General features: G+C 39.6%; 1 protein-coding gene across 1 annotated transcript in view; it reads right to left on the reverse strand.

The window, feature by feature from the left end:
* Positions 1–25,852, reverse strand: part of WDFY4 (WDFY family member 4) — a 125,730-nt gene that overhangs the window by 98,477 nt on the left and 1,401 nt on the right. Inside the window, exons 2-17 of the mRNA XM_054163688.1 lie at positions 24,485–24,599; positions 23,792–23,895; positions 22,591–22,737; positions 22,043–22,232; positions 20,982–21,171; positions 20,655–20,815; positions 19,774–20,226; positions 18,118–18,222; positions 16,712–16,902; positions 13,042–13,652; positions 9,947–10,040; positions 3,685–3,899; positions 2,662–2,774; positions 1,515–1,722; positions 1,192–1,268; positions 244–462 (exon numbers count right to left, since the gene is read on the reverse strand). Coding sequence (XP_054019663.1) covers positions 244–462; positions 1,192–1,268; positions 1,515–1,722; positions 2,662–2,774; positions 3,685–3,899; positions 9,947–10,040; positions 13,042–13,652; positions 16,712–16,902; positions 18,118–18,222; positions 19,774–20,226; positions 20,655–20,815; positions 20,982–21,171; positions 22,043–22,232; positions 22,591–22,737; positions 23,792–23,895; positions 24,485–24,599 — 3,193 coding nt within the window. The remainder of the gene's footprint in view (positions 1–243; positions 463–1,191; positions 1,269–1,514; positions 1,723–2,661; positions 2,775–3,684; positions 3,900–9,946; positions 10,041–13,041; positions 13,653–16,711; positions 16,903–18,117; positions 18,223–19,773; positions 20,227–20,654; positions 20,816–20,981; positions 21,172–22,042; positions 22,233–22,590; positions 22,738–23,791; positions 23,896–24,484; positions 24,600–25,852) is intronic.

Here is a 25,852-nt window from a genome sequence, read left to right on the forward strand (position 1 = left end):
GTCCAGTCTGCAGAACAGAATGCAATTGTGTAACTGGCATACAAAATAATTCTCAATGCCTATAGCAAATTTAAAACAGGAATACAACCAAGAATTACAGTATCAACAGGATGCCAGAAGAAATCTGAATACAAAAAGTCTCTATTGATGTCCTGGGTACTTATAAGAAGAGGAAGATTGTTAATAAAAGATTCCAGATACTCAGAGGACACAACAATGCAGCTTCACTGAGAAGAGCCTTACCAAGTGGCTGGAATTCCACTTCTTCTGTGGAAATAACCAAAGAATGGTCCTGCGGAGAGAAGCTCACTGAAAAACAAACAAATTCTTGCTCTGTTCTTGACATGTGCCTCACAACTGTGAGAAAATGGAGTGGGTGACTGTTGTGCACTGAACCAAACTTGCTAACCAGAAACCAGCAGGAAAATGTCAGGCCACTGGAGGGCGGGAACATTCTGTTGCCTGTAGGCAGAAAACAAAACAAAACAAAACAAAACAAAACAGGACAAAACAAAACAAAGCCAGTAAGGAAGTTGGTTTCCCTGTGCAGACATTAGCAAACTGGTGTTTAATTTGTAGCCCAAACATAAAAACCATCCTTAGAATAACAGGTTTAATTTCTTTTCAGTTCTACTAGATTTCACCTTGTATCTTCGATACCATAAAGTGTGTGCATGTCTATTAGTGACCTAAAATTGACTGATGAGTAATGACTACTAAATCTCCATGCCATGGAGCTCATCAACTGGGAAACACTGAACCAGAAACAAGTTTTGTCAAAGTTCACAAAATTCAGGAAGCAAAAGGTACAGTCATTTTTCAGTTCACCCAACGGAGATTTTGATCTATAGGAGAATCCCATTTCACTTTAAGTGACAGTTTCCATTCATTCTGTGGAAGATTACTCTGAAATCTGGTGGTTCTTACTTGTTCAAACCGTTTTCTTAGCAGCCTGTTTAAAATTTGCGTTGCTAATGTTAATGCTAATGCACCACACTATTAAGCTGTATCAGATACTGCTTTTTGAGAGCAACCTGAGTTACACAGCTCAGAGTTGGATGGGGACACAGAGACAGGAGTATATTAAAATACAGAGCTCATATGCTACCATTTCTTACAAATGCTGAATGCTTTCAGTACTGATGAAAAGTCAGAGCTTTTAGGAAGCTGCAGGTGAGTCAAAGTGCTTACCCATGCCAATTCCTCCTGAGACAGATTGCTCTGCACTGGGTCCCATGACAGTGGCCAAGGTAGGGAGGTATACACACCTAAAAGGCAAGCAAGCAAGCACCCATTCAGCAGAAATGTAAAATCATCCCTGAAGGTCACCAGTGACTTAATACTGCAGAATCATGGTAGCAAGGCAGAGCCTATGCTAATCAGCAACATTGCTGCTAGGAAGGCAACAACAGGGCACAAGGATTAACCAAGATAGAGAGAGATCAACTGCTGTGTTCAGAATAAGGGCTTGAAATTTGCAGAGTGGCTAAAGAGAAAAGCAACAGCAGCAATACCCATATCCTTCTATGGACATGTCAAACTCCACAAATGATGGAGCCAAGGAAGTGTTGCAGAGCTGGAAGTTTCGAGGTGATGTCATGGAGATGAGACTCATTGCAGTTTGGAGTGCCAACGCAGATCCTTTAGACATCCAAGGAGAGTTGCTGACAGGCACAACTGTTTGAGGATCAGTGTTATTGTCCACCATGTCCTCTTCTGCACCTACAAGATCATAGTGCTTAACCAGGTCAGTGTTTGCGATTCTTTTTTTTCAATCACAGGCTTTGCCTGCATTCAGTTAATCACTGCCAAGAACAGTGCTGCAAGCTCTAAAAACAACACATCCTCAGCAGCCCATAAAAATCCTCACAATACACAGACATACTTCACTGATGGAATTTCAAAATGGGAGACTGGTGGGAAAGGTGAGCAGAAATAACAATGTATTTTCACCCCACGTATCTTCAGGCAACTCCAAACTTCACTTCTAGTAGAACAGGTTCCTGACCTGGTGGTTCTATTTTTCCGACACAAAGACCATTCATCTCTGACATAATGGAATAGTTACAACCAACGTGAGGCAGAAGATCTAAGAATGACTACAAAAACATAAGACCCAAATTTGTGCCATGCTTTATCAAGTGTCTCATAGGCACGAGAACAGTTTAAGCACTAAATACTACTATTATGGCCTTCCACCTGCACAATATATTAGAAGAAAGAAAGGACTTGGATGGAAAATGGCCTATATCAGCAAGGCATAGTACATGGTTATGATCTTTAGTCACATTTTATCCTATTTCTAGCTATAAATCACTTGGAAAACATGCTGCAAACCCAGCAGACATGGCTCTTGTTTTGTGGAGTATGACTAGCATTTTTATACATTGCTTCCATGTCTGAACCATCAAAGTCTTAGCCTATATGAGCAGCTGGCTTGAGCACATATTAGAATTTGATTTCTGCTGGTTGTCAGGTCAGCTCTCAGTGGTGGTGAAGTACCATCCAACCTGAGCAATACCCAGTCTAAAACATACAAGCACAGTTGACCTTCACTGTAGCTGTCTTGGAGCAACTTATTCCAATATGAGTTTCCTGTCATTACAGAGATGTCTACAAGCCAAGCACTGTATAGCAACAGTGTGTTCATTGTGTGCTTACCTGCATTCCAATCTGCATTAGCTGAATCACTTCCCTGACATGAAATAGCCTCAATATTCTTCATTCTAGGCCTGGGAGATAGTAGTGGAGAACCTCCCAGCCAAAGAAACTGCCTAATATGGGAAAAAAAAAAAAAAAAAAGGAAAAAAAGGCAACCAAGAAAAGGATAAACAATCAAGCCAGACACTTTGGAGTCATAGCAACCATACAAATACAGATCAGGCTTCTGGACACCCACATTCTTACTGGATACCAATTTTAAAGACATCCCAAATAAAATAGAAAGGATATTTTCTGTTGTATTATCACAAATATTTATTTTACTTTATACTTCCCCTTTCAATGTCTCCCTATGGAGACAAAAAAAGAAAAAAAGAGGTTTACTTTCTTCAGCAACACTTTTGAAAGTTACTTAAAAAAAAAGTTGCTGAAATTGTTGCTGCTTTTTTATTTATTTTAGAAAACATGTTCCATTCTTGAGTAAAAAAAGGCCAACCTTCCACTGCATATCCAACTTCATCTGCATTCTCACCTCTACTATATGCTCTCATGCCGAGCATTTTTTACCATTAAGGAAGCAAACACATCCTGAAAATATCCTCAAAGAAACAACAGAGAGTGAGAAACAAGACAACACTCTATTTCTGCATCTATCATTGACATAGATCCAAGCTAAGAAGAAGCCAGTTCTACTCTTCAGGGAACAGTTTCTCCATACTAATGCTAGGAGAGAATAAACTTAGCTGATTTGCCATTATTTAATTAATAACAATTCATAAATGTCTTTACAACCCTTGCAGAGATGATGCAGCAGACTACTCAAAATACGTTCAGTTAATCATTTAAGTGTATATCCTGTGATCAATATGCAAGTAGTATTACCTGAGACTCGAAACAAAAGGCTAGGCGTCTTGCTGAATTAAAGCACTACAGGAAGTACCTAATTATTACACAAACCTTGAAAAAAATAAATAATAATTGAACCACTACCCCAAATTTGTTCCATTAGATACAATCTGATACCTTAATACATCTGGCTCAATAGCCTGTGATGCAAGCTTTTCAAAAACTCTAGTGAGGGGCAGATGCAGTGGATGGTTCTCATTGAGGAAGGCATCCTGACAGGAGGTTATGATGGTGCTCAGCAAGCCAGCTCCACACATCACCTGGCGACTCTTCTCTGACTTCACCAGGGACTGGATATGGCCAACCACAGCACACTGGATTTCCTGTGAAAGCTGAAATGGATACAAAACTGAAGTCAGTGGGCTGGAACTAAAACAGTATATGGTAATGGATCATGGGGTTTGTTTGCTTGGTTTTTCTGTGGGTTTTTTTGGTTGATTGGTTTGCGGGGGGTGGGGGGATTGGTTTTGGTTTTTCTTTCACTTGTTAAATCTCTGGGTGGAAAAATCTGGTCCAGAAAAGAAGCCTCTCAGGTGTGAGGCTAAAGTGCAACTGTATGGATATTCTAAAAATGTATGCACTTGAAAATTGTGCATATATCCATGATCAGTCATCCACAACTGAGCTTTCCTGACACAACACTCCGGTAGTGAAGGAAGAACGCAATCATTTGTCATTCAAAAGAAGGGACCACCACCAAGGGCAGGTTATTCGTCATGAGCTCCATGCAGTAACTCAGAATATATTTAACATTAAGAGCATGGAAAGTCATATTAGCATAATCTTGATTCTAAAAGCATCATTCAATAAAACTGTACCTAGCAATACCATGAAACACTTACTTAATTTTAAATATCTCTCTACATGTTTTCCTCAAATGAAGCTTTACCATTATTGTACTTCTTAATTGTAATGGGTTGGGGCAGATCCCCTCCCCACCACAGGCAGAAATAACGACTCAGGCAAATGGATTGCAAAAGTGATGAAAGTTTAAATAGAAAGCAGTGAATGTTACAGAAAACCCAAAGCGCAGTGACAAAGAAAGATCCCATCCCCACCTGAGGGTGCATCCAAAACCCCCAGGGCTCCTTCTTCCCCCTCCCTCTGCTGGGCTAGTCTCAGCTGGCCAGGCCTGAGACTGCCCATCCCCCTGTGGCCTTGGGCCCAATCAGGCCCATGGCCGGGAGATCTCTCCCCCAGTTACCAAGTCTCAGAGAGGGAAGGAAAGAGCCCTGGGGGTTTTGGATGCACCCTCAGGTGGGGATGGGATCTTTCTTTGTCACTGCACTTTGGGTTTTCTGTAACATTCACTGCTTTCTATTTAAACTTTCATCACTTTTGCAATCCGTTTGTCTGAGTCGTTATTTCTGCCTGTGGTGGGGAGGGGATCTGCCCCAACCCATTACATTTTTGGCGCCCCACGTTGGGCGCCAATAAAAAGAGTGTGGTGGTTTGAAAGGAAAGGCTCTGCTTTCCCTCCCCCACTGAGAAAGAGACCACGGCTAAACCCAGTCGGAGAAATGAGATTATATTTTACAAGGAAACAGATTAGATGCAACACAACAAATACAGGTATTTTACAGTATATACAGGAATATACAGCAAATGAACTCAACCAGAAACCAGACCCCCCACAGAGGGGGCTTCCCCCTGTGCCCCCTTCACCCCCCTACCTCCCTTCTCCCCCAAAAGAGGTAGAAGAAGAGACGAAAAGGGAGTTAGTACAGGAAGCGGAGGCCTATGCACAGGGAATTAGTTCTTATCTTTTGGCAAGAAGCCCAGAAGCAGATCCAGCCGAGAGGGACAGTGAAGGAAGGAAGACTGAGAGAAAGTTCCCAACTCCCCTGGGTCCAATCTCTCCTCCCACAATCCTACCAATGAAATTCGTTTAGAATACCAAAATATTTTACAAACATTTAGCCAGTGTGCCCCTTTCTTAAAGGCACAGCGTCAAACGGTCACATTAATCATCTTAAAGAAGGATTTAATTTCTCTTAAATGTTCTTTAGAGTAATTTTCTCCCAGGTAGGAATGGAGCTTACCCCAGTGACCTAAGTAGATTTCACACAAAAAATAACTGTGCATCATACGTTTGAACACAAGTCGTATAAAAAATTAAGTGTTCCCTGCCTTCAAGAGTTCTTTGGCCTTCTCATGTGACCTTTTAGGAAATACCTATGCAGACTTTTAAATAAAAGGACAACAATGGTGGCAGATATGCAGATTAGGACACTGGTATTTGATTTTATAACATGAATGTGAAGCAATTTCCCTGTATTCAGAATAAACTAGCTTGTTATGTGTAAAGAGGAATTCTATTCTTTTGTATCCAAACCAAAACCAACCAATACAGGAGAACTCCAATGCCAACAAGCAATTTGTTTTCGAAGTGTTCAACAACCAAAAGCCCTGCTTGCAACAACAGTACCAGCACGTCCAATGTAACAGTGTTTCTGTAAACCCAACTATTACTTTTGCTACCTGAAGGGCAAGTTCTTTAGATAATATTTTCTTCTCCCTGAATGACTTATCATTTCTAGTGACACAAATTTCACTGTGCGTCTCATTACAAATAGAAATCACCCACCAGACCAAATGACACTGTTTTTCAGTGAGCCACTTCTTGCTACAGCGTATCAAAACCTCACTGAAAACTTTTCTGATCTTGTAATTACTATTTTACCCCATTTTGACTGGATGCAGGAAAGTATCTAGATGAATAAAGCCACACGAAAACAGAGGACATAGGTCTTGACTAAGTGAAACTACTGGTTTACTCCAAAATAAATCCAATGAAAGTATAATGGCATACAAAAAAAAAAAATTGATTGTTTTAATTATCTTAGCAGCTTTGTCAATACCAGTATTGCCTTGTTTTGAATGAAATGTGCTGTTTTCATGGATCTTTGTTCCAGTAAAATGAGATTTTAGTGCAAATATTAATGGTGACCAGGGAACCAGGCTGTGTGTTTCTATAGGCATGGATTGATTTTCCTAACATGTATTACTTGCACCATGAATCATGATATTGAAAGTGCAGTTAGAATGTAGTTTGGCTCACAGCTCTGCCTCAAGTTAGAGTCATAAGGGCAAAATGTCACTTAACAGTTTGCCTAATCTACTTAAGTAGTTCCCATATCCTTTGCTCCTAAGAGCCCAGTTTCAAAACTAAATTCACTTTCAAAGCTGAATTTAGTTAATTGTTATTTGTCTTCAAAAAAATTATGCTATGTTGAAGATGAGCAAGAACTTTGAACCTTTAGCAGTAGGATTAACTTCAAAATTACATAATTTCCTTAGTTTTAAGAATGATACAGCAATAATTCAGTGCTGTAATCAGGCTTAGTAAAGAAAAATTTCCCAGGAGATAATGCTGGAGCAAAGCTTGCAGGAAAGCGCTGAGGGGAAAAAGTTGACCATCAGTTACAGCTCCAGTATGAAGGACCCACTGCCAGGGTATTTCTAGTGTCCTGCTTCCTACCAGAGTCCTTTCCCTTCTCCAAAAAGACTTGGCTGCCCAGCCCAAAGAGGAATGAAGCTCTAGACAAATACCTGAAGAATTTCCTTCTGCAGGTAATACAGTGCAGCAATTTAGGAATTCACTGTGATATGAGTAGTTACATTAGTACTGATATCAGTAATATAAACCTGAAAGCATGCAAACATTAAGTATCACACAACCTTCTGTGGGCCATATCTAATGATTGATATCAATATCTGAAGCTCAATGACCTTTTCAGTTTAGAAAGAATTTACACTTTTAAGAAGTACAAATACTTGGAAAGTGTTATGCTGTTAACATCTACAGTGAGAACAACTAGTTTAAACTAAACTTAAAACCTGAATAAAGATCTTTTTAAAAGGTGGTAAGTCCTTATAAATGCACCATGTTTTAATTTTATAACAGTGAATATGACAGCAGTTTCACAGGAGAGACATGGATAAAAATAAAAAGGACAAATCCATCTGTGGAAGTACCAATATTAGTAAAGAAATAAACAGATAGTTTAAAGAATTAATCATGTGAGAGCTTTGTGTCATCTATGCTCACAAGAAACCTGCCAGAATGATGACACAGGGCAGAATCATGCTTTGATTCTCTTCTCAGAAGTTATTTTCTTTCCTTTACCCAGACTTGCCAGACTTAGGAGATTTCTGTATCTGACATAAAAAATAGGAAACATCTAGTGTGACACTCTGGAATCTTAAAAGCCACAGGTCCATAATGCCAGGCAAGGACGAGCTACTTACGAGGGTAAACTTCTTTCTTTTTAGGGTAGAAAACCCCCTGTGAACATCCTGAGCCACATATCTAATTAGATGCTAACCTGCCTCAGTTTTTGAAACACGACAAGTGCTATCTTTCAGCATTGAACAGGCAGCATATCAACAAAAGAAAAACTCAATTTGTATTTGGTCAAAACACATGCAGTCTGGTGGGAAATGGCACGCACTAGGCATGAACATGAGAAATAGCCTCTACATACAGTTCAGTGACTCAAAGATTGTCTATTGGGGAGGGCATTAAGGTTTTCAGGCAAATTTTCATGCCCATATGACATTCAAATTAAATTTGATCGTGTGTAGGAATGTCAGTAATATACACCCACAAATCTGTTCTCCTTAGCTTTTAATTGTCCTTCTAGACAGTCAGAAGAAATGGCTGAAGCACAACACCACCTCTTTTCCTGTCTGCTACTATTTTTCTGTGCTGACAAGCTCAACATTGCTTCAGCCCATCACAGCTGATGTCTGACAAAGGTCACTGAGAAGCTGCAAATTTGGCAGGAAATAGATATTATCTCTGAGGGTCAGAAGCAAAGTACATTCATTTTATTGAGTTCCATTAACGTTTCTATAAAAGCAGTGCTTTCTCATTGCCATTTCTGTGAAAGCAAAGGATCTTGCTTATGACCTGAAATGATTCCAAAGATTTTTCCAGATTACTCCTGAAAGTCAGGGAGGAAAAGACCTATCACAGCAATAATACAAGCAGAATGAGATGTGTTACTGTCTGTTCTTCACCTTTGCTTAAAATAAATAAATAAATAAATAAAAATTACTATTTACATAATCTTAAGCTCGAGGCAAGAAGACTCTTCACATTTTTGAATGAAAGTATGCAGCAAATACAGCTTCATCCACAATATTTTTTTCATCCTTCATGCAACTGTCAGACACTGTTGCACTGTTCCTGTTTGGAACACATATATCTGTTCAAAGATCAGTTCCTTCTGCTAAACAGTTCTCCTTCATTAGCCACTGAGGTTCCCCTTTCACCTTACTCCTGTGTTCCAAGTAGCATCTCATTGCATAAGGGTCCATGCAGTGGCACTTGTTATGATTAAAGGTACTAAAGCCCAGCCTTTTTTTGTATCAAAATCTGGCAGCATCAGTGAGCTGCTCAAGATACAAGATAGGATGTTCCATTCATTCTCTCATGCACTTTTAAACAGGATTAGTCAGAAACATTCTGGTTTTCCTCTAGCCTTTTTGTAGGTCATTTGATGAAAAACTCTTTAGGATGTGTGTTAACTCTTAGGCAGTCTGACTCAAGACCCCCCATAACAGCTCCCTTTTTACTTGAGGCAATTCTATTCACACCAGCAATACTAACCAAACACTGCCATTAATAATATCTTCTTAACTAATGAAAAAAAAAAAAAGGGAGAAAGGAAAAAAGATGAACACACTTACATATAAAAAATAAATTGCTGGAATTTTTGCTCTAGTCCTTCATACTTTTAAGAACACTGCCATCTACTGAGGGTCTCAGAAGCTTGCTTTCTCATAGAGCTCAGCCCTAGTAACAACTGGTAGTTTTTTTGATACAGTCTCTCAGGCAATTAACCCTTCTACTTAATTCCACTATACAGAGTTGGGACATGCCAGAAATTAGTTGCACTCTCACCTTCTGTAGCTCTGGATGAAGTCTGGCTTTATGCCAGTCCTCTGCATGTACATTAACTGTATCCAAGAATTTCAGACTAGAGACAATACACTAGTTCAGAGTGGACATGTGTATGGAAAGTTTGGCAAAGCAAAGTTGATTCTAAGATGCATTGAAAATTTATTGACCATTAGGCCTAAAGAAGCAGACTGTTCTGGTTGCTAGGTCCATATTTTAAACTATTTGCAAGGGACTTCCATGATTGTCCCATGCTTTGTATCAGACAGGCACAGAAACATTAAAGTCAAACTGATAGCCAAGAGCTTTTTTCAGTTTGAGTCTGTTGACTCAATAAAATGTGTGCTGGTCCTTCTACTGGGGTTCTAGGTAAATTTTAGTACTTGCACACCTATAAATAGTAAGCAATTTTGGGGAATGAAGCTCAGAAAAGTGGCAGTTTAGATGACACTATGATATGTTCAGACTGACCTGACAGTGTCCCTCTTTGTACAGCTTTGGCAGCAATCTCACCATAACACAGACAGCACCTGGATGTACAATGGCACACTCTCCCATTTCCCACCTGCAGGAGAAAGACACATAATACTTATCACTATAATTATCATGAAAATCAAAGAGGCTCAACAATGTTCCAGCAGAGTAAAGCATTAAATCATCCAAGCAGTTACCAGAGTCAGCATTTGAAACTAGACAAACAAGAGGACCTAGAACAAGTGGAAGCCTCTTTAGAATAATGAAGACAGGACATAGCCTGCTCATGAGCTTGCATCTCAGGGATTTGCATATTCAGAGATGTGCAGCTACCTCTTCAAACAAACTTTGCCTCTGAAGGTACTTGCACTACAGAGAACAGACAATTTGAAGGAATCTCTCTGATGCATTGGCCCAGAACTAGTGTTAAATTTTTAATTTTCAAGTTGTTTGAAACTATGGTCAGATAATAGCTTCAGAACTTTCAAACCATAATAGCAATAAGCAAAGATGAGATAGTCTTGATGAAATCAGCATGCCTGCCTTCCCTTCCAACGCTAGAAGTTCCCTAAACTGATAAAAGAAGTTTAAGTGTCTGTGCTTCCCCACAATTTTTTGCTTGTGCCACGTATCACCTTTGTACATTCAGGCACGGGAAGGACCTGAGGCATCATAGGTACCACAGAGACCTGCATATGTCATCATGCATGACAATATTAGCAAAGAGGTTGGACTGGATGATCTCCAAAGGCCCCTTTCAACCCTTATAATTCTATGTTGCCTAATAGTGGTCAGATACATCTCAAAACTGAAGCCTAATTCTAAAGTAGGCACTGCAGGCTCATCATGAGCACTTCTGAGTGTACATTTGAACCACAGTTATGATGTGCACTATCAGAAACATTTGTCCCAAACATAACTTGTGAGAAAAGCAGACACCAAACAGTCCTAATTAGGCTGAAAAAAACCCCAACCAACCAAACAAAACCCACCAAAAAAAACCAAAACAAAGGAAAACCCAGAATAAAACAAACAAAAAGCAACAGACAAACCCACAATATACTTTACAGAATGTATGAAACCAAAGGTATAGGTAGAAGTGAGCACTAGTATAAAGGTTCTTCAAGGTATCTAAAGGAAGGTGAAAAGTTTGTAATGAACATGTTAGACACTTCCACGAAAGCTCACCTTATATATCAGAGCAGCTAGTTATGTGTGACACAGTGCCACACAGTGACAAACAATTCTTACTGCACATTCAGGAATGTCAAAGAAGTTGCTTATTAAGAATAATTTCTATGTAACAAATCAAAATCAGATCTGGTACAGAGACTTAGGGCAGTGGTGGCTCCCGTTTAGACACATCTGCCCATACTTGACATGAATGTCGGTGAATTTTGAAATGTCAAGCAAGAAAAAAAGCACATACTGAAAATAGACTCTCCTCCCATCTCCCCTGTGTTCCCCCCTCCACCCACCATCAAACCACACTTAAAGGAGGTGTTTTGTTATTTTTGAGTGCTGCCTGGTGGGTTTAACACCCCCCCAGGGCTCTTGAGAAGGAATAACAGAAGGAACTACATTTTGGCTTTCCTGACAGTGCTGCACACACACTCCCCTTTAAGAGTATTAAATAAGCCTGATCTCCAGCCTTTTCTGTGGTTTTCCAAGAGGGTCTCTGGCTTTTGTTAGTACAAAAGTTGCCTCCATGTACCAGCTCCTCACTCCTGCAAATATCCCAGCTCTCACACTCCTGCCACACAGCTATCCAGTCAGCCCCACGATTCCATTCCATCTACCTCCACCAATACCATGAAGTGAATATCAAATCTACTCTAGAAAGGCTACTACTTAAAATTGAGACTAATAAGAGGATCTGGGGGCAAAATGAGATACTGCAAAGAACCCAAAAAGCCATTAGCACAGTGAGTCTGTGGTAACAGCAGCAACTGCAGCAGCCATTCTGCTATGGTGGGCACTAAGATGGGCTTCTTTCCTAAAGAAAGATTCACAATTTGCAGCAAACTGACTCTAATCACCAGGAGCAAAAGGAAAAACAGAAACCTCATCTTTCACAGAAGGTGTTTCAAACATTACTATACAGTGAGGAACACAGATGGATGCTTTTCAGATGAGAATGAAAGGGTCCATTCCCCTGTGGCTCAGCAGCTTGCAGCATCATTGACCACAGGACAGCATATGGTACTAGAATATTATCCAGTTACAATGATGATCTTCCTGTGCCTCAGTCACAGGCTCCCACAGGAGCATCGCAGGACACCTACACTGACTACACTCAAGTTCCTCCTTCAAGTGCATTGCCTCTGACTTCCTGAAGCCTTCTTCAGGAAGAAGTGTGAGCATGAAGTACAGCTTAGAGGAAGCTGCATCAGGCTTGCAGAAACTCTGGGAACTTGACAGTTTATGTTTATTTTCATAAAATTTACTGCCAGAAAAGGATAAAGGCCACATGACCTCAATATTGACAACTTGCCTGTATATGTTCCTCTATTGTGCTTGCATGCACTCTACAGCTATCCCTAGTTAATCTAGCTTCCTTTTTCAGTCTTTACAAAAGTCACCCCAGAACCAAAGTCAAACTGTTCCAAATCAGACCCTGTGAATTGAACGGATCTCAGATTATGTGACTCCTTTTTCCCCTATTGATATTCACACACACAGCCTCATAGCTCAAAGGCAAAACAATACAAGGAGCTAAGACGCCTTGCTTTATGTTTCAGATCTAGTAACTTGAGAAAGACGAAGCAGAACACAAAGCCATATCTTTCCTAGCATTGCCACTGATCTGCTCTTTCTCCTTTAGCTTCCCTGAGCCTCTGTTATGCACATAGTTGAGTTGCAGGCTATGGACTTCACACAATCACCACCATCAATAAACTGTTTTATACATGCCACAATGTTTACATCAACCTTTCAAAAAGTGGTGATTTTTGCTGTCTGGAGGTCTGGGAATTGGGACTGTGGCCTTGTTTGTTGTGGACTTGTTTGTTGTAGGCAGATTACCTCAGTTTATTACAATATAAATACAGACAGAAGTCTTATTGTTATATTTCCTGTAGTAAAAGACTTACTTCTCTTCAGGGTTTCCACTTAGCCTATAGGCAGAGACAGATAACTTGTTATCTGGTCTTTTGAAAGCAACAAGATTCTCTTCTTGAGTTTGGGATCCCTCTTGATCATCTGTTGATGCCTCTCCCATCTCTGACTTTGTCTCCTTGAAGTAGCTGTCCAGATGGAGGGTTCCTTTGATCATGCGATCAAGAAAATTCAAAATCCATATGCAGTTCTTTAACCACATTGGGAAAGGTTCTGAAGAGCAGAGAGCTGCATCCAAGAATTCTGCAAATGTCCTTGTCTTCTCAAGGCTCACAGGAGTTTGCCATTCCCCGTGTGTCCAGAAGCATCCAAGTAACCCAAGATCCTCTGCCATCTTTTCAAACAGACCATTTCTCTGGAAGAAATTGCTGTTGACAGGGTCCAGGTGCAGGGCTGCCGTTATACCCTGAAGTGTGTAGAAAATAAGCTCCAGTATGGAGTTCTGTCCAACTGCTATCCACAGCCCAGCAGGAGGGTCCTGCAACGCACCTTCCATGTCTGAGATAAGGGACAGAAGTCCATTAAATCCACTGCAGGTTCTGAAAGCTGAATGGCTCTTGGGGCTCTCCAATATCCTCAAGAGTGACTAGAAACATTATGAAGAAAGGAGACAAAAGAAGCACTTAACAAAGGGACAAAGAAACTTCATAATATTTTAAAACTCCAAGTTTGTCCCAAAATTCTTTCTGAAATTTCAGTCTTTGAAGAAAAAAAAAATGTTTGGTCAAAGTAAAGGTCACCACTGTGCAACTTCTCCTCCCTTCCCCCATACACCCAATTTGTCAAACATGGAGCTGTCCATGGTGTCAGCCTGACTCCATGGCAGACAAGATATGGTGATCATGGGAATAAGCAAAGAAATGAGATTTTCATCATTACATATCCTAGTCAGTTTGCCCAGAGGTAGTTTGAGACCTTTGGCTATACTTTCATCAGTCTTCTCACACTCTGTCATTGTGTCCTAGTGTCAACCCATAAGCTGCCCAGGGTAAAAAGACAGAAAAGATATTTTGTCCCTTCCCAAGGAGTGAAAAAAAAAAAAAGCTCCACACTGGATTGGAAGTTTAAATGGAAATTCAATGTACAAATATATACAAAAGGTATTAATGTAAAAGGAATACATTCACAAATCAGGCTCAGTTCTTCACTTGGACTTACCAGGCCAAAACCTTCCAGAGCCTTCCAAAATCACCCAGCCCATTCAGCCTCAGCAGGCCCAAGAGCATGGCAAACTGCACACCCCCCACACCCCACCCCCCAAGACCCAGGTCTACTGCAGGCTTCAGCTGGCCCAGTGGCATAGCTGGAAGTTCAGTGCCAGCCAAGGCCAGAAGAAGGCCATCTCCCTCACAAAAGATAACAGCGGGAGCATGTCCCAAGATGGAGAGAAGAGAGATTTGGCTGTACACTCCCTTAAATAGGGAAATACAGTACAGACTACAATATCCTGGGATGAACTGCCCATTCCCCTGGGACTCTCTAGCCTCTGGAGGACTTTTCTTTGTAGTTATACCAATTAACTCTTGATTTCCCTTAACTTACAACACCACCTAAAATGAATGAAAGCAGAGATTCAATTGCAAATAACTTCATACAGAAAATGAGAAGAAAACACAGGTCTCTATAGGCAAGTTTTCTGACAGCTCTGAATACGCATGAGGAGTGACACTAGACTTTTGTTCATGTGACTGAGCAGAAACTTTCTATAAAAACAATGACACAGGATGCCCCAAAGAACACTGCAAGCAGCAGGCTCTTCTCATGAAGAAAGGTAGTAATCATTTCATTTATCAGCAGAGGTATTTTTGGAGTTTGGACAACACTTTGGAGGAAAGAGGTCATAAAGGTATTGCAAGGCAATGATGTCATTAGGTTGTCTCTAATTTCAAGTGGCTTAAAGCAGGTTATAAGTGAATGTCACATGACAATATCACACATTCATTTACACAAAAAAAGTTATAATAATTTAAAGAGCATGGTGGCGGAAGTAAAATTTGGGACAAAAAATAAAGCTTGCAAGGAAATATTCTACTGCAATTGAATGTAATCCGTCCCAGGTTTTGGGGATGTTTCACAATTAACGTTGTAAATATGATGCTTTTTCAGGCACCAGGGACTTTTCAAATTTAAGGTTGTGCCTTTTAGCAGTGGAAAGGCCTAATTTTACTTATAATGTTTCCCAACAGAGAGCCAATGAAAGAGTTTCATTTCACAACCTGCTGAAGAAGAACGCTTTCCAGTGGAAATATATCTCCCTGTAATAGGATCTAGGACTGTGATAAAGGGTTGTCAGAACAGAAGGGTGAGGGGGAACTCTATTACTGTCATTCAATTTTGCATGATAATATATCAAACCAGGCAGAGTCTCACGAGCAGGGAGCAAGTTTAATAACATAGAGTTGAAGTTATCAGGATGGCATTAACAGATTTCAGAGAAGGTCAACAGTAACAACATTTTCTCCAGCTCTAACTCAGTTAGAATTTAATCGCCTATGAGTTAGTAGTCCTCTGCCTTGAATCTGTAAAACTGCTGTCTGCTGGAAACCCCCTAACTCAATTAACATTAACAGAATTTATTTCACATTCCATCATTTGTTATTCCTCATAATTGTCTGTGTGCCATGCTGGAATACAGCAGTGCTAATTACATTTGGGCTTAGGCTTTAACAGCTAAATATATATTAGCAAATCAATCTGAATTTGTATGTAACATAATCACAGTCCCAATGGATGTAGGATAATAAATTCATCTGCTTACATTATGCTTTAATACAGTTATCATTTGTCAAAATTAGACATTGAAGCTGCATTTATTTTCATATGAGTTTGGACATCAGACTCAACTTTCCCACAAATATTGTTAAAGTTTACTGTTTCAAATCAAAGTAATAAATTTTGTCACATTTAGGTTTCTTTAAAGTAACATGATTCTTTTATCACAGAAGCAGCTGCAATATTGTGATGAAATGTGAATTTGGTTCACAGTTCTTGGAGAAAGTAGAATGAAACTAAATCAGTGCTTAGACCACGTCTGCTTCTTAATTTGCTACCTATGATTTAAATCAAAATGAAGCATACTGATTCTGTTCCATTAATTTTGCATCAGATCCTCTACAAACACAATAGAGGTCAAGAACAGCTCTAATTTTTCCTCTAAATGTTCCTGATTCTTCCTTTTTCCATCATGTCACATCTCTTTTTCCACAACACTGGTGCATTCAAGAAATGACAACCTTGGAAACTTACCAGAACTGAGCTGTTCATCTCATGCCTACCCTGCCTCTTCCAATCTTACCCCTTCACCTTTTCATGCATCCTCCTTCTGCATATCCTCCATTTTTGTTTACATTTGTTTCTCCTTTCTCTGTAATGTTACACAGAACCACTCATACAACTGTACCCTGCATTATTATTTAAGTCTTCAATACACTTCACAATCTGGTACTAAGTGAAGGTGTTTACTATGCACACATTGCTAAAAATCAGAGTCCAATTTACTAGAATAAAAAACTAGTTTGTGGCTTTTTTTTTCTTCTGCACTTAGCATCTTGGAAAAACCACGGTGCTAGGGGTGAGATCAAGAGTAATTTCTCATAAACCACTCTCAAAGTAAACAACAGCCAAGTAGGGCTCCACATAAATTACCTTCAGCAGATCTATTTTTAGATGTAGTTCCCCTTGAGTAGAAGAACAGAGAGCCCCAATAATAATGCTCATGTATTCTTCATAGTTGATGACTGATAGCTGCTCCAAGATGCTGAGCGTTGCACTTCTGTAGCACTCATCATCCAAGAATATCTTGATATATGGCACCATTCCATAGTCCTTTAGAACAACTGTGGACAAAAATGGCTATTGTTTGTTACTTAAACTACCCTTTATTTGTAGTTTTCACAGGTGGATTTTTAGTGTTGATGTGAATTGCCACATTTCTACAAATACTGCAGGAAAGGGAAGAAGAAGAGGTGGCTAGGCTAAAGGTAGCACAAACTGAGTGGCACAAGAGTGGATAACCAGAGTTTCCAATCATCAGAGATGACAGCTTCCCATCACAATAATAAACAAAAAAAATAAGACAGCTTATTAGTTTTCATCTTCAACATTTCTTTAGTTTATGAGGGGGCTATTTAATAATTTATGACAGTATCTCAGAATCACAGAATGCTAGGGGTTGGAAGGGACCTGCAGAGATCATCCAGTCCTACCCCCCTGCAAAGCAGGAGCACTTAGGGCAGGTAACACAGGAACACATCCAAGGGGGTTTTGAACATCTCCAGAGAAGGGGCCTCCACAACCTCTCTGGGCAGCCTGTTCCAGTGCTCTGTCACCCTCACAGTAAAAAGTTTTTTCTCATGTTGAGACAGAGTTTCCTGTGATTGAGTTTACATTCATCACCCCTCATCCTATGACTGGGTATCACTGAAAAGAGACTGGGTCCATTCTCCTGACAGCCACCCTTCAGTTATTTGTAGAAATTTGTAAGATTCCCTCCCAGCATTCTCTCCTCCAGACTAAACAGTCCCTGATCACTCAGTCTTTCCTCATAAGACAGATGCTGCAGTCTCTTAATCATCAAGAACTGAGTGAATTTCAGTCTTCAGAAGCTTTTCCTTCAGTAATACTGTGTTCCATAAGATTCCCTAAGATTATAAACTTCTTAAGCATGTCAATACTAAATGTATGAGCGTTACTTAGTATGTGTCTGATCCCATCAAGACTTCAATTAATAGATACCATGGAAGATGGATGAACAAATACTGTCTTGTTTTCCAGAAGATAAGTTAGTGTTTTCTATACAAACACTTCAAAAGCATAGACATGGATGAGGTAAGCAGGGTGATTATGGGAATAAGGCTCATTATGCAAGTTAAGAATATCTTTGCCACCTTTCTTCCTACTCTGACACTGTTACCCATATATTTCTAAATTTTGTCCTCCATTTCTCATAGAAGCAGAAAAGTGAGGAAATTTGTCACTACTCCTTAGGATATATCTTGGGCACTTACTACCAAATATCACAAAGGTAATGGCAGTCACAGGTCAGTTCTTACCAGTGTTCCTTACAGACTTCACTGTAAGGGCAGCTACCATCTTCAACATCACAGCATTTAATTCCTTCTCAGTGACTTCTTCCAAGACAGGCAGCTGGCATCCAGCTGTTAATATATCAAAAAACACAGTGCAACTTACACAAGATAGATAAAATACATTAAAAAAGAAAAGAAAGAGGGTGGGGGGGGGAAGAAAGAAAAAGAAAAAAGGAAAACCAGTTCTTTAGCAAATTATAGTTTTCTTTCTCTTAAAGACTACTTGAACATTAAAATGAGTAACAAAGTAGAGTCATGGCATTGTCTAGTGATCAGGGTCTAGTCTGAGACTGGGAAACACAGGTCTGGTTCTATGCTCTACAGCCCAGACCTACTGCATAACTATAGGAAACACTAGTTTCCACTTATCTGATGTAGAGTTACCTGTTTAGTGATACTTGGTAGGAAGACACACAAATAAAAGAACATTACAGAATATGAGCTATAAAAATAAAATAGTAAAATAGTATAGGAGCATGCAGGATGTAAATGCCTAAACTAAAATTGAAGATCAGAAACTCCCTGCATTTTCAAAGGAAAACATTTACAGGAACAGACAGTGTAAGGTAGATTATTTTTAGACCTAAGTGTCTTGAAGTTTGCTGGTTAAATTTATGGAAACCAAGAGAGGGATGTAATGATCACTTCACACAGTATCTTCCCACCTGTCCCACTTCATCTGCATGCTTAAATTTACAAATTCCATAGCCAATCACTTATTCTATAAAATTTATATTAAAAAATTATCTAAAACAGTGTAATTAATGCAAAGACTGAAGAAATCCCCTAAGCACCAGGTCATAACCAGAAGATAAGTTTTAAGAACCTTAGTATTTAACTTGACAATCTTTATTTAAGTACTCTTGGACAAAACTCCAGTTCTCTGGCATCAATACTGCAAATCTAAGTGTCCTTGCAGTTCATATTCCTTCTGTTGCTTGGAATATGTATGTATAAATAATTCAATTGTCCAGAAGTTATATCTTGTACTTTGAGTCACTCCTCCTTTACTAAACAACAATTGCACTGAAATTTAAAAGCATTTTCAAATTCATACAGCACAGGAAATGTGATCATGCATTTTTGTTCCTTTGAAATAGCAGTTATAAACTTTTAAATACGTGAGTCTGTCCCCCAAGTCAACTCTATCCCACAGTTCCTACACCAGGACTATTGTCTTCCTGTTTTCATAACAGGCGATAGTTATATCAGATGGCAATTGTTGGTAGTAATTGTGGGTAATATATGGCCAAAATTCAAGCAACCAATTTCCATCATCAATCCTCAGGACTCGGTGTTATTTTACAGAGGATCTAAATACTGTGCAAAACTTTCTGTACTCTCAAGCTAGCATTCTAGAGAACCCTGAATTAAGACCTTGTTTAAAAGTGTGGACTGAATAATAATCCATCACACACTGGTGAAAAATACCCAAAACTGTTTAGGCTAGCTAATAGAATGATAAGCAGCTAAGATTTCAGGGAGGACTCAGCTTAGCATAAACTTCAGCCAGTTGGCTTGCAGGCAGAAACTATGCAGGTTATAAAATTTATAAATTGACTGTAGAGATTCATTCATTTCCTAACTTCAACAGTTACTGCCACTGACATTAAGCTGTACCTGACTTCCTCAGGATCTTGGCTTGCTTCCTCAACATTGTCATCAGTAGCCCTAAGAGCCCAGAGTCACGGAATATGTCACTGAATAACACGTCCTTCTGGGTCATGCTGAGAAGGCACTGGAGCGCTGCTAAGGTGCAGAATGGCACTATGTTTTCCTTTATCAAACACTGAACTTTCTTCAAAATTTCATGAGGGACATAGGACAGGTCCAGCACTATGGACTCCACCAGTCTGAAGAACTGGACTTGAACTGGGTGTGGTTTGAAATGGATTATGTCAGTAAACTGGCTGATAGGTTGTAGCGTCCATTCCAGAAGAAAGAAGTTCACTGTGTTCCAGGCCCATATGGTACCAATTGCTGCCAAGATTCTTCCACACAGGTGCTGATCATTACTCTTCTGGAAAATGGTCTGCAGCACCTGAAAAGCCTGGAGGTTTTTCACTGTCAATCCTGTGAGATAAAACCAAGTAAGATCATTTTTACATCTATGCTGTTTAAGACTGCAAGTACCATAACTTGGTACTTGGTGCCGTGGTCTAGTCATGAGGTCTGTGGAGACAGGTTGGACTCGATGATCCTTGGGGTCTCTTCCAACCTTAGTTATACTGTGATAACTATACTGGTAAATTGTGTCTGAGAGTGGAAATAGGATTCACAGACATGCAGGATGTGACTGTGAGTTATATTGTCCACCTTGTATCAGACCCTACAGCTGACATAATCAGTTCAGTTTGATGTAGGTAGCATTCAGGCATCTGTAGCATTGAGCACACAGATCAGAAGATGCCATCTCCTACTCCTTTCTCCATCTTAAGGTACATAATGAACAGAGCTTTATTTTGCCATGACTGATCTATATAAACAAATATATACTCTACCAGAAGACTGTTTCCATTCAAAATCAAAATGTGATAATTGTGGGTGTACAATATTGCCAGAAACTTTCAGTTCAGTTTTTCCACAGGTTGTGAGGCAAGTCAGCATGTCCAAGATCTCATCCACATAGGGGTCTCCTTCAGTTTTCTGCAATCCCTCACATCTAGGAACAAAACTTTGGTCAGTTGTATGTTCATGCCTTAGCAACACAAACGTTTTGCATATACTACCGGTTACTGAACACACAGGAGCTACCCATTTTCCTCCCCACTCCTCCCCAGTCTATTATACCATCCCGTAGTAGCCCACCTAAAAACCTCCCTACTTACCTGAGTAAAATTTTTAGCAATAATTGGTAGCCATCATTATTTTCAAACTCTGTTAATAAAGCTGATGATATGGGATAAGAATCCTTCACAAAGCATAAGACAATACTAGCAGCTTCACACACATCACAAGCAGGTAGGGTATCAGCCAGTCTAAAGAGATTCTGAATAGCTATTTTAATGCAGTCCACAGCTGTAGGGAATAAAAGGGTGGGGGGGTGGGGGGAGGGGAGAAAAAGAAAATAAAGGGCAAGTATTTTAAAACTGACAGTCAAACAAGTTCAGAGCTAGTAACAAAAATGGAACAACTAGTTTAAAGGGTTATTTCCCAGTAAAATATATGTCAGTTAACTCTTCCCCTAGAGAGAAAAAGACAGGAGAATATATGAACATCACACTCATTTCAGGGGCTACATGAAGAACATTTCTGGTTTTAAAGTGCATATGCATTTCTTCACTTAAGCCTTACAAGGTGATTCAGTCTCAGAAGCATAACATTCCAACCCACCAACTCAACAAAATTCATAGGCAGTGAATCCAGTGGTCTGAGTTCAAGGTTAGCAGAAGCCGACATACTTACTTGTACAAAGTCAGTCATACATATTTGCTCAATGAGGCATATGCAGTGGGGTACAGACACCTTGCTCTGAGCAATGAAGCCTAGGTGTCTTGTCTAATCTGAGGGCCAGCTGTTTCAGAACAGCTGTGTCTGAACAGTTCAGTATTCTTAGAACTACTATTCCTACTACTAGTCTTTCAATGTCACCCAGGAAGCCAAATTTTTATTTAAAAAAAAATGAAAATACCTATACAGAGTGACTCCATGGCAAGAAAGATTGACAGTAAAGTGTGGCTTAATTTTTGCATAGAAAAGACCCTTCAGTTTCCAGACAGCTATCAAGTACCAAATCAAGTTCCTGTCTAGAAAGCCTAGAGCTCATGCTTTGCAGTTGACTGGCTATGAGTTTGTGTAGAGATTAAAATCTGTCCCAGGGAGACTCTTCTGGAGAATTCATTGTCACTACAGCTATGGGGAACGGAAAAGCCAAATTACTACAACAAACCTTGTAAGTACACAATGCTGTTTTTGGTCTGAGCCTTTGAAATTGTTCTCAGCACACAGCCTGCAGGTACTTTCCAAGAGTGGCTACACTGGTCCCAGAGGGAAGCAGTTGCTATAATTAATGCATGAAGCTTATCAGAGGCCAGAAGTTCCTCTATACCTTGTTCCTCTCTGTACATATTGAGCATTATCTGAAAAGCAAACAAACATCAGCTTCAATAAACACCTCTACAAATATCTGGTAGAGGAAGAAAAAATCCATTGAGGGGGGAGGATTATAGTTTGATACCAATGCCAGGAGAAAGCATGCAGTGAAATGAACAACTAAAACTAGCAAGATATTTAATTGATTTGTTTCCGCTTATAAAGCCAGGTCATTTTGTATAACATAAAAATAAGAGCTATAGCAGAATCACCTCAGATGATGCTCCTGATGCTTGTCAGTCCAGGTTTACTCCTTTTTGTTGGCAGTTTGAATCAATAACCAGCTAAAAGCCTAAGTGAACATCAGATGCTCGGAGCAAATGAACTGTCAAGGGCACATCTCACCTTTACAAGCATTTCCCGTGTCTGGTAGTCATCCTCACTTGTCTTTTCATCATCACTGGTTTTATTCAGAGGAAAAGTAAAGAAAAGGTAGAGGCACTGCATCAGAGCAGCTGGAAGGCCAGATGCAATGATGTTCCATATAGTTCTCTGAGTAAGGAAAATAGAAATCATCACCTCCAGAAACTGACCACAGTTTCCTTGATTTTTTTTGCACACTGAGTGTAGTCATGGCAGATGAAAGAGCTGCTTGAGCAAGCTTTGTCATTACAAGTGTTCTAGGGCATACAAGTGTGACAATCATATAGCATGGCTGTACAAATCCTCTTGGAAGAAGTAAACATACTGAGGGTATGTTGCCAGGACTTCCCACTCCAGCTGACCTGCAGCTAGGTACAACTTACAGAGAAGTCCCAGTGTGCCTGCTTGAACACATAATCATCACAGCAAAAATCAGCAACAAATTAAACAGAAGAGCAAGACTTGTAATATGATTTTGTGTGTGTGTGTGCTACAAAAAATAACAAGGTCTTTAATCTGTGAAAATCACACACCCCACAAGGAACTTCATGCTGAGACTAACTATATGTAATTCTATAGAGCTCGTTATAACACACATTGTGTCCACTAGAAACTGACAGTAAGATTTTATTTTCATGTATCTGAACAAAGACAAGACAAACTTCACTGCTCAATGTCCAGGATAAGCACATCCCTGATGCTCATCAGTAGGCTGTACTGCTGATGCCAGTCTTCATTGAGGATGACTGTACAAGTAGAGTTTATGCAATGCTTTGAAATGCTTCAGTGAGAGGCTATCAGGATGGAAAATACAATCACTGCATTACCTCACAGGCAGATCCTTACTAGTCAGCTTTTTGATATGTAAGTTGGAGTGACAAAGAAAGGCTGAAAAGCAGTGACACACAATGGGAAAATATAAATCAGAACAGTAGAAAAACAGCTGCCTGATGATCGAAACAGAAAGAGTATCTGAAAGCACAGGGTTTACTTCCCTCCTGGTGGAGTGTCCTCTATCTGACTGTATATCCTGGGAATGCTGAAGCACAAAATATTGGGGCTAATGCAAAAATTGTGAGACTTGGGTGTTACATTTATAACACACTGGTGGGGTGGTTACCTTGCTTCCCCAAAATAAAAAGGAAAAAACCAACCAAACAAAAGAAACAACAAATTTTCTTACCAAGTCAGTCTGTGAAAGCAGATACACTGATTTAAGGAGCAAATGGCCATCTTCTGCTTCCCCTTTCTGTTGCAGCAGTTGCTCCAAAGCCAGGCGAGCTTCCTCTGTTACACAAAACCATGAAACTTTAATTCCTTAATAAAAGATGCAAATGCTGCTTCTATTCTTTTTAAACAAATCTCACAAATTTAACACAACTACAGTCACAGAAGTCCACTGAAGGCAATAAAAGAAAAAAAAAACACACCCATAAAAGGATTATGATTCAACATTGGGCAGTTTGAAACTGACAAGCTTCACTGGAATACAAACTCAGCTCATGAAGTCTGCCAGCTGACCAGGGTGAAGAATGTACAACAGCCACCAGGAAAGCCATGCGTGGCTAGCAGGAAGTTTATCATTAAGGAAAGCTCCTCAAAATAATGTATAGCCTACTGTTTTACTGCATAGGTACAGTATTCTACATTTCCAACTATCAAAATTCCAAAACCAAGATTGTCAAAGCATACAAGGCCACATCTTCAGTGCAGTCATCCAAAATCAGCACTAGCTTACACCTACTAAAAGATCTGGCTTGCTACACCTAGCATTTTCTTGGTCCCCCTTTATTTCCCTCACGGTAAGCAGAGGACTGATGAAGACAGCATATTCCTAGAGGAAGTGGATGCAGTGGACATGGTATGAGATCATTACCTGCAGGTTTACCATTGAGGTTCCTCTTAATTTCTTTTGTCAGAAGCTTGGAAAGCTCACTGGCTAACAGCTGAAGGTTGGGGAATACAATTACTCCAGGAGACTGTTCCCAGGTCTGAAATCCAAGAGTGTCCATTTAGTTTTTCTGATGCAGAATGTCTTTGGCAGATTGAGAAGTACCAATACATAAAAATAAACATAAATAAAGCTAACATATCCCTGCAAAAAATCCCTCCCCAGTCACTGTAACAGTATTTGCCAGACAGGCAGGAGCCTGACACCACAGATAGAGATGCCAATCTGGAACTACCTTTTGAATCATGTGATGCACCTACTAGAGCTCATTTACATTATTTTCTACATTGAATGCATATCCTTCTCCAAAAAACAGTCTCCCCTAAAGCAAAGTTAATCATAAACAAAATAAGAGTTTTTAAATGGATAAAAATTAAAAATAAAAATTGTATTTTCTCAGTTCAGCAAGTCATTGTAGTCTCAGCTACTTAGACTGAAATGGGGCTGGAAGTGCTGCTCTCATGGAGAATTTGCATCAAACCTGTCAAAAAGAAACCATGGTAATACAAGACTACTGCTCCCAGGTAGCTGAATACTGGCTAGGATTTACCTGAAATTGAACTACTTTCAAGTCAATAAATATACAAAAATCACAGAATGAGCAAACAAGAAAGATGCTTCAAGTATTCATGTTTTTTGTTGTTTGGGGTTGTTCAGATTTTCTTGGTTTTAATACATTAACAAAGTTTTTGACTTTCAATGCTAGTCAATTTTGGCAGAAAAACATGACTCATAAAATCAGCATAGTGCAGCAATCAAAGGTTCATAGCTATGCTACTGTTGTGTAAATAATTAGCTCATCCATCTCATTACAGACCAGGTCATTAATGTTCTGATTTGATTTTTATCGGTGATCTTCTTGTGGGTCAGACATCAACTTCTACAATATGCTCTCCTTTAAGAACAGACCTAATTGGTACCGTATTAATCTTTAGCCTACAGAAGACCTGTGTCTGGAAAAACATCTAATCCAGGATATCTGACTTCAGAAGAAACTCAGATTATTTGGAATCAATGTAATCTGATTTTTTTCCTTCCTCTTAAGTCTGTTTCTACATGCTCAATTTTACCACACATTCCATTTACCACAAATTCCTTATGTCTGCTGTAACCATCTGTCCCTTGTATTTCATGCTAGCTCAAAAGTCAGCCCTGTAATAGAACATTCTGATACTTTCTGAGGCACCAAGAGGGAATATACAGAGGGCACATTAAAATTACTCCAGACTAGGCCTGAATCACAAGCAGATGGCTAACATTTTCCTCCTACACCTTTTCCTTCTACATCAAGGA

The sequence above is a fragment of the Dryobates pubescens genome, chromosome 8, assembly GCF_014839835.1.
Source record: "Dryobates pubescens isolate bDryPub1 chromosome 8, bDryPub1.pri, whole genome shotgun sequence".
Classification (NCBI taxonomy): Eukaryota; Metazoa; Chordata; class Aves; order Piciformes; family Picidae; genus Dryobates; species Dryobates pubescens.